The following is a 9,681-nucleotide window of genomic DNA, read 5'->3' as shown; positions in this document are numbered from 1 at the left end:
ATACGAGATACAGAAGGAAGAATTTATGTTTATTAATTGAAAAAGTACTGCTAACAGCAATACAGTAAATGTAATTGTGTTTTGTATTAGTGATAGTATATTGTCTACCTCTTCGATTTATCACGTTTATAGTTTTAATTTATTTTTGTATCTTGTATTTGCAATTTTGTTCTCAGTATTAATTTGAACACTTCAGCGACTTCATCCACAGTTCGACCAATCAGAACGCTGCGGCTTGTTGCGTTAGATATTATTGATAGATGTCGTGTTTGTAAAGCATTCGTTCAGTAGCTGGAGTGGATACGGCTATACCTTGGAATATGGCAGACAAATCGCCAAGATTAGGAGAAAGGAAACGGTAGGTAATGGATGTCTTGTTCGATTTTTTTTGTATAGGTCTATTTGTTTTGTAATCTGTAACCTTAAGTTATAAACAAGTGAGTATTGATGTTGTTTGCGAATTAGCAGTGAACTATAAAAAGTGGTATCACCAGCAGTAATGTATTACGTTGTAAGTACCTGTATTAAAATTTACTTGGTTGTTGTGTGCAAAACACGAATAACAAAAAAGTTTCCACCACCAACAACTTGGAACTTTTATTTTGTCTATTTTAATCGTTTGATTATCAATTAATTTTGCTCTAGGCCCTACGCTATAGTATTTAATAAACCAGTAGCCTAAGCATGAGAGACGACTTTATGTTTAAAATTCCTCTTTTCTGGTTGCATGTTATTAAGGCATAGTAATATTTAAGAAATAAGCGTAAATCAACATTGGATTCATTTGGTCTATGCTGAGGCAACATCATGACTGTGGCAATTGTATGCGCTGCCAATGTTTAGGATACTCGAATCACACCAAATTCGATCTGGAGAGCCTATTTTTGTGTGTTAAAATCGGCCTACAGTTAGTTAAGAATTAGACTCAGGATTTCGTTAAGATAATTTTTAGGGACCATTATTTTAGTATCAAGTTATACCACAGAAGAGTAAAATTAGTCTTCCCTTGTTATACTATACCAGTTTGTAGTTTTATTTCATTCATCTATATTTACATTTTAATCAACATTAAAATTACTGATCAAATAACAACGTTATGTCCAATTACTTGCTTTAATCCGGCTCTCTTTTGTTCGCGTCTGTGATAATGCATTGGGAGGTCGAACGTAATTACCGTTTTACGCAGAGTTTAATGTATAATTTTTACTTAATTATTAGCAATGTATGAATAATCCATGTAATTAATATCGGGAAAAGGTCCCTTGTGAATTTATATTTAGTAATAGCTGTTGCTCATGATGTAAAATGTAATTATCGAACTAACATCATGTTACCAGGCAATTTAATTAGTAGCATCATTTTGTCTTCATTTTTTATCAATGGTTTCTAATATCTGAGTATCTAATATCAGAAAATAGTAAAAGAGTACATACATATTTTTCAATAGACATCATCCGGATGGATGGGTGCCTGTGATATTCGTTCCTAGAGACGAAACAAGTGTGAATGTAACTTTAGGCCTAAGACAAATTATTGACTTTATAAAAAAAAACTTGACACCAGTCAATTACACGCGCATGCGCAGTAGTAAGGATAAGGTATTGTGATTTATGCAATCAGTATAGTTTAAAACCGATACGTTTGTTATTTCTGGAATTTGTTATGTGGGTGGCGTAATAAAGTTCGATTATCTGCTATCGTTCACAAAACATATTTAAGTGTGGGTGGAATACATTTCGGGTAAACATCTATTTTCTTTGACAAAATACAAAGCATGACTAAATTATAGAAGAGGGCAAAAGCCTAAAAAAGTACAAAAAAACAGACGGGTTACAAATAGAAAAAAAGGAAAAAGAAAAGACCAATTGCAAAAATGAAAAACAAACTGTAAAAGTGGTATTATTTGAGAAAAGCTTTTCTTCAATACAGATTTTCAAATGTTTTCAGGTAAGTTGTTCCACAGTGTGGTCATGGTACATGTAATTATTACGTTGGAAGTTGTGTGTGGAGAGGAATATGTAAACATATCACGTTCTTTGATGGTAATGTTCGAATGAGTTCTGATGAGATAATCGAGTTAGATTAAGGGAATTGATTGAGTTAGATTGCTGTTGTTTGTTTATGTCATATCTAAGTTTAATAATATTATAATAATATCCTGGATTTATATAGCGCCTAATGAAACAACTAAGGCGTGGTTCCCACTAGCGACGCAACGCAAGGACGTAACGCAACGCAAGAAGTGAATTGACCAATCACAAGCGATGGCTTATTCGCTTGTGATTGCTAACTGTCTATAACTTCGCTTGTCATTGGTTAAAACGCTTGCGTTGCGTTTACGTCCTAGTGGGAACCAATCTTAAGCGCTGAACATTATTACCCCAGTCATTATGGAAACATACTCCCACAATGCAGATATAGTAATCAGCGCAAGGTTGTGTCTTGATCATTAATAGGTTGAAGCTTTAATGATATACATAATTTTGGGTAAGCTAGTTCACTTTTATGATGGTTACTACTGTAATTGTATTTGGAACGTAATTAAAGTAGTCTGACTTTCATACGGTTTGCCTTTTGATTGTGAGTGGACGTAATAGATTACCTTCATCATGGTTATTGTTTTAAAAAACGTAACTGTGTATGAAGTAATATACATTCATGTTACGGGTTGGATCGATATTGGTTGATAGCGAAACTAGAGGATTTACAGTATTACCTGTTGATATTGTGAGTAGGCGTAGTATACTTTCATGTCACGGTAGTATGACGATTTGTCGATATTTCCGCACTTAGGTTTTTAGCAGACGTATAGGCAATATTTGCATACCCAGGAGTATCTCACTATTTGACATGTTGAAGCGTCCCTTTCACATTTGAAACGAAACGTGATGTGAGTAGGCGTAGTGCAGTAGGTCGTATATTGACTCACGGCGTGGATCGAGATTGGTTGGTGGTCGATTGAGCCGCACGTTTTTGACAGAGAGGTGATTGCGTAAAGAAATATGTATTGATGAATGACATGTAGCGATAATTCAACTGTAGGCTACCCGTTATGTAAAGATGCATGCATAAACATTTTGGCAAGATAACGTGAAACTAATGGACCTAAAATCTAAAATTCAAGTAATTTTTCTTTTGGATGATCCAAAGTCAAATAAAAGTCGTCGTAGTAAGCTGCGTCGTTGACCAGCGAAAGCTGGTATTAAACTTTGGATCATCCAAAAGAAAAATTACTTGAATACTATAGCGAGATCGAGATAAACCTTATACAAATGACCCTATCTACCCTAACTAGTACAAAACATTTCTTTATTATATTATTTTTTTATTTTCAAGAATCCCTCCGTCAAGTCCGAGGCAAGGAGCAAGAAGGAAAGGTGGAAAGAGTGATGATGGAATCTCCCTCATGCCTCCCGGCCACATGGACTACGGAGCGTTCGACGACTTCAACGCTGACATCGAAAGGAGGTTGTATGTTCGGCGTGGTGATGTAAGAGTCGCTCGACAAAAGTTGATATTAGCAGCTATCGTGTGCTTCATTTTTACAGCTGGCGAAATTATAGGTATTTATTGTAGATAGTAGACTTTTTTCCCTTAAAGTTCAAAGTTTAATTTTAAGCAATATGCCTTCCACATCTCCCAACTACAACCTTCTTCTAATTTGCCATATTGAAGATATGTACGTTGAGAAATCAACTTTACTCTTCAAGGAAAAGTACTCTACAATCGTTTGTTTATACTATGTGACGTTAGGCGACAGTCATTTTGATTTGTTTTAAACATTCACGTTGATTAGCCTACTACGTGAACGTTAAATCACCGTAAGGGTAGGCCTACATTTAAATATTCAGATGTAATTAATAAAGTAACGTTTATAATTTCCTTTGTCGTTTCGGAGACTCTTTGGTTTTTACTAATAATGACATTTACTTCAAATGAATGTCCCACTTTCAACGTCCATCTTAAACTGTTGTTTACGTACATTTTATTTTAGGAGGGTATATGTCGAATAGTCTTGCTATTTTCACGGACGCTGCACACATGCTAACGGATCTAATAACTATTCTTATCAGTCTATTTGCACTTTGGATGTCGGAGCGTTCTCCTTCAAAATCGATGACATTTGGTTGGTATCGATTAGGTATGTATGATGCCTTCTACGGTACTTCGATATAAAGGTGTTAACATGTGCTGCTTGTTACGTGTTTTACCTCTGAGACAAGATGTAAGCAAAAAGTGAAAACAAATACCTCAGCAGTGCAACGCACGTATCAATTTCTCTTCTCTTCTTCTCTCTCAATTTTTTAAAATGGTATTCAGTCAATGGCGTCGTGTACAGAATATGAACCAACTTCACCTACGCCTAATCCTAAACGTCTTTAATGAGATTTATAGAGTGAGTTCACATTCATCGGTCACTATGCTTCCACTGATGACTAAGCCACTCATTTTAGGCTTAATAATCACCCTAAGGCGATTTGTACTTTACAATAATTACACACTGACCTATATACAACATACGTTGTTTTTGTTAATACAATGCCCCATTTCCGTAATGATCACGATTTTATTTCTACAGTGAACGTTTTTTTTAAATCTTTATAGGAGATAGAAAAAAAAATGACTTTTCTTTTCATCCACATTCATTTTTGTTCCTTTCTCATTTCTATGTTATATTTTATTTACTTTCTGTACAAATAGCTGCTTAGTGTCATTAACATTTTGTAGTTTGTTCATGCTGACGTCATACGTTAATTTATACAATTTAAAAAATAATAATGTTCATGTATTATTCATTGTTTCTCTGCCTTAACACGTTGCCAAAACAATAATGAGACAAATCTGCGTCTAAGTCTAACCCAAACTGGCGACGCCATCTTTGTCAAATGTGATTAAGGTTTCATCTCACAATGTTTTATGGATGTTAAATATTTGATTTGTTTGTTTTTTTCTAGAGGTAATTTTTACATTATTGTCTATATTATGTATTTGGATTTTGACTGGAATACTTGTTTACTTTGGAATCGAGAGAGTACGTCTACAAAAGTATGATGTACAATCGGATATTATGCTGATTACTGCCGCATGCGGCGTAGCTGTTAATTTTCTGTAAGTTTAATGACACATTTCATACTGATAAGTTACGCATGAATCAACACACTTAAAGCCAATTTACACAGACGAGCGGTAACGGTAAGCGGAAATCCGCGTAGCTTGTATGTCCCACATGAATGTGTATCCTAACCGCCCGTCCTCTTCACGTAAATGGTCATAAGCAATAACATAGATGCTATATTGTTTGCTCCGCTGACCGTTACCGCTCGTCTGTGTAAATTGAGAAATAAGGAATTAATATTTTTGGCAACTAAGAATTGGTCGTTGATATTGTGACGTGCGTACTGATAATGTGTATGTCGGCTAGGTAGAGCACACGTGTGTCATGCATTAATAATAAATCTTTGGTTTTGATTCTATTGGTAGCCAAATTAAGAGGAGATAATACAGTTTTAAATTAGCGACACCTCTGTGTGGTAAATTCAAAACTTTTAACTAAAATAGGGGCGCACCACAACAAGTACCCGAGACCACCACACACGCCGCTAATAATACATTTTAACGCTTTTTAAACATAATGTTTAATATTGGTAACAAATTAATCTAACAATATTGGTCTCTCCTTATGTAGGATATCGTTGCTTCTTCATACATACTGCCCTGCACATGCGCAGATGTGCCTAACTTCAACCCGTGATCGTGCGCAGTTGAATGCTGTAGCTGATATTTACAGTGGTTTCTACGACGAAGATGGCGGCAACCGGCGCACAGCAATGGTTCACGTGATCGGTGACATGATCCAAAGTTCTGTAGTACTAGTAGCCGCTATCATTATTTATATAAACGTAAGTAAAATGGTAAAAACCAATGTTGGTTACCAATAACCATAATAATAGCTACGTCACTACACGACATCTCACAAACCATCTTTCTAGGTCCTAGGCGGCGATTCAGCTTAATATTCGTTAAAAAAAAATATGTTGTCAGAACTATAATTAGCTTGGAAACATCCATATCTTGTGGTGTTTTGAATCAAGAAATACCTTGAGAATTGGAAGTCTACCTTATTAATAAAACAGTTGAATTGAAAGAACCATTCTGAACAGTCATACTTTAATAACTTGTTGTTAATTCAACACTTTTGACTTTTAATGTTGCCATACACTAAGAAAGAACATGTCACTTGTATTTTGTCTTTTGTTTTGTTTTATTTATAGCCTGATCTTGGTATTCTCGATCCTATTTGTACTTTCCTCTTCGCAATCTTGGTTCTTATAACTACAGTTGGAATTTCTTTCGATATTATGAAGGTTTTAATGGCAGGTATGTACACACATTTGTCAAAGATGTTCGTGTTCACATTATATGTTGTATTCTATATTATATTACAACCAGGGATAAACGAGAAAAGGATTCGTACTGGGCGGTAACATTAAAGAACATTGCCGATGTCGAATCAAATAAACACGCTCTGTGAACACAATGGACCACGACTCTCTATCCATATGAAGTTGCTGATGAACTTATAATATGGTAAATTAATATCAACAACAAATATTACCTATGGCAAAAAATGTAGGCCTCTGTATATTATCTACACCAATGTACGCATTTTTAAAATAGATTAGGAGCCCTTCGGCACACATACTGTACACATTGTATATATTATATATATATATTATATATATGTTCTATTATATGCGTGATCTTCGGCAAAAAAAGCTAATTACAAATCAAAGCCTGGTACAGGAAGCTTTATGTTTATCATTTAATGTTATAAGTCTTGTATAACTTGAATATATTTTCTTCTCAACATAGCTTCGCCAAGAAATTTAGATTACACAAACATAAGGCGTACATTAGTTGAAATAGACGGAGTTGAGAGTATTCATTCGTTACATATATGGTCACTGACGATCGGCGTGAATGCAATAGCTGTGCATCTAACATTAGGTGAGTAACCATTAAGCTTGATTCCCACTAGGACGCAACGCGAAGGACGTAGACGGAATGTAGGCCTATCGACGCAAATAAAAGTGAGAAAAAAGTAGGAACCGACGACGTATATTCCATACCGATTTGCATACGTCGCCACAATGATTATTCAACTTCTCGTAACAGGGGAATGCGATGTTAATAAAAAAGTAATTTGTTTACCGTTGTGGAAACACAGAGTTAGTAGTTTAACCACTTTGACGGGAGTTAAAACTGTTTCCCCGCCAGTGACCGTTCTGGATTTCACATGAGAACCACATATTCTCAAACTGAGTATTCTTTTCTTCATGATAGTTAAGAATAATAAGACCTTGATTTTGTAGTGGCACAGCGTGTTTACCCTGCTTGTGTTTTTCTAATAGAATATATTTCCTTATTATCTTGTAGCCAACCTATATGAAGGGAAGCCAGTAGATGGACAAGATATTCTAAGCAGAGCACAAAAGCTTCTGAAATCAAGGTTCAACCTCCACGTGGCAACAATTCAGGTTGAAACCTACGAAGCACGCGATTGGTGTTCTTACCGCTCTGACGTGTATGACGTTGATAGTTAAATCATCAGAGATTCACGGTTTGGTAGCGTAATAACTATGTACTGTTACCGCAACCGCTATGTATAATAATACGTTTTCGGTATTTTGTCAAAGAAGGAAAGTGTATCAGCTATGCTAAACAAAATTGCGCATAGTTCTCCAGTCTCATAAAAAAGACAGAGATCTGACGTGACGTGTGTGTAGACGACTTGTTATCCGTATTCATCATTCTTGGTCTTTTTGACGTTGCTAAAAAAAAGACTTTAAAATGTATTAATGAAAGTGTATTGATGAACTGAATTTGTATTTTGTTTCGGCTGTATCAACTAACAGGGGAATAATATTAATAACAATTGATTTATGACAACATTGTAAAGGATAATATTGAAATTATTTAATTTGTAAATATCGCAACAGAAAAATAATCGTCATTGTATTTAGCAATTAAAATATTTTGTAGCATGTGTACAATAACATACCGTATAGGCCTACAAAGTATAAAATCTGGATTATCTGCAGTCCCAATATTGATATAAAACACACAGTGTTAATGTAGTTTTTAATTAAAATAGATTATCGAACGAAGGTACATCATTGTGTACACAATATCTGTATAGTCAAAATACTGATTCACAGCGTCTCAACAATAATGACAGGATATAGACTGCCCCCTATTGACCAATACAAACGTATACAACAATTAACTAACAAACGACCGGATATAGGCTGCCCCCTATTGACCAATATTAGAATACCAAACCAACTCCAGTTTACAATCTCTGCATTCTTCCTCCTTAACTTGTCCTAATAATTGATGCAAACATAAATATTGATCAATAAATGATGCATTTGTATATCGAACCAAAGCCACTCTACAATCGCATTATACGGTTTGATTATGTAACTGTTTAGAATATTGAAGCAAAGCTAAATGTTTTATTCATAGAGGTATAGGCCTACACTTAGTTTTGTTCATCCAATACCGGTACAATCTTAAGTTGTAGTTATTCATTATCCTACACAACTGCAGTGCATAATGTGTACCTAAATAATCAGATGATGAGCGCACACAATCCATTTCAAATACGGTTTTGTGTAAGGCGGCCAAAATACATCGTAGGTGTAGGCCCATGCATTGTGGAAGATGATTGTTCTGTCACGATAAATATGGCCAAAATCGGTCGGACCAGTTTTTGCTCTAAAATTGTGGCCAAAAGCAGTCCGCCACTGCCAAAATCGGTCCGGGCTTTTCTTCTGTCGATTTTAATTGAATTACTAGGCCTATGATGCTGTTTTAAGTTGTTTATGGCTAGAAAAATATCCCATGATATATATTAGTAAGTTATCTTGTCGGATAAATACTATAAATAAATGTATTTTATCTAAAAACATGACTTAGGTGTTCACTCATATTTCGGCCTCACACACGAATGGGTATGAGACGCTGATATTGCCAGCTAGATTTTATTTATGATTGAGACCTTTTTCCTTCCTCAGCCTAATCAATATTGGATAATTGTTTTATAATAATTGTATTGAATTGATATATTGATTGATTAACCATAAATAATTAATAAATTAAATTGTTTTTAACATCATGGGGAAACGACGATGTTAAAAAAGAACAAAATAGATTAAAAACAGGCAGAGATACATATTGTATACAAAAAGCCTAACAATTAGTACTAATTATTGATGAGTTACTACTAATAATGATAATAAAAAAACAGGCTTAATTTATAATATTAAAATAACAAATAAAAACCCCGTAGTTTTCAATATAATGACTAATCATGGCCTTTTTTTTAATGATATATACATTATGACTCATTTTGCGCACCATATATTTGTAAGACCGGACCATATTTGGCGGCCAAAAACAGTCCTACTGCCCGGACCGATTTAATCCAGGCCGGACCAGTTTTGGCGGCCAAAATTGGTCCGGCCGGACAGGTTTTGGCAGCCAGAAATGGTCCCCCGGACTGATTTTGGCAGGCAAAACTGGTCCGCCGGACCGATTTTGCCCCGGACTGATTTTGGTGTGACAGTTCATTCGATTGAAGTGATCATTCAATTATACGTAAGTTGGGCTATGACG

At 35.1% G+C, this 9,681-nt stretch overlaps 1 protein-coding gene across 1 annotated transcript; it reads left to right on the top strand.

Moving 5' to 3' along the window:
• The first annotated feature begins 268 nt into the window (after window positions 1-268).
• Window positions 269-9,340, top strand: LOC140055019 (proton-coupled zinc antiporter SLC30A2-like). Its single transcript, XM_072100168.1, has 8 exons — window positions 269-358; window positions 3,337-3,563; window positions 3,995-4,141; window positions 4,956-5,109; window positions 5,687-5,900; window positions 6,273-6,378; window positions 6,874-7,008; window positions 7,438-9,340. Exons 1-8 carry the CDS (start codon window positions 321-323, stop codon window positions 7,602-7,604), a joined length of 1,188 nt encoding a protein of 395 aa, XP_071956269.1. The 5' UTR covers window positions 269-320; the 3' UTR covers window positions 7,605-9,340.
• The last annotated feature ends 341 nt before the right edge of the window (window positions 9,341-9,681 follow it).

The sequence above is a fragment of the Antedon mediterranea genome, chromosome 1 (genome assembly GCF_964355755.1).
Source record: "Antedon mediterranea chromosome 1, ecAntMedi1.1, whole genome shotgun sequence".
Lineage (NCBI taxonomy): Eukaryota > Metazoa > Echinodermata > Crinoidea > Comatulida > Antedonidae > Antedon > Antedon mediterranea.
This window is presented reverse-complemented; position numbering and strand designations above follow the sequence as displayed.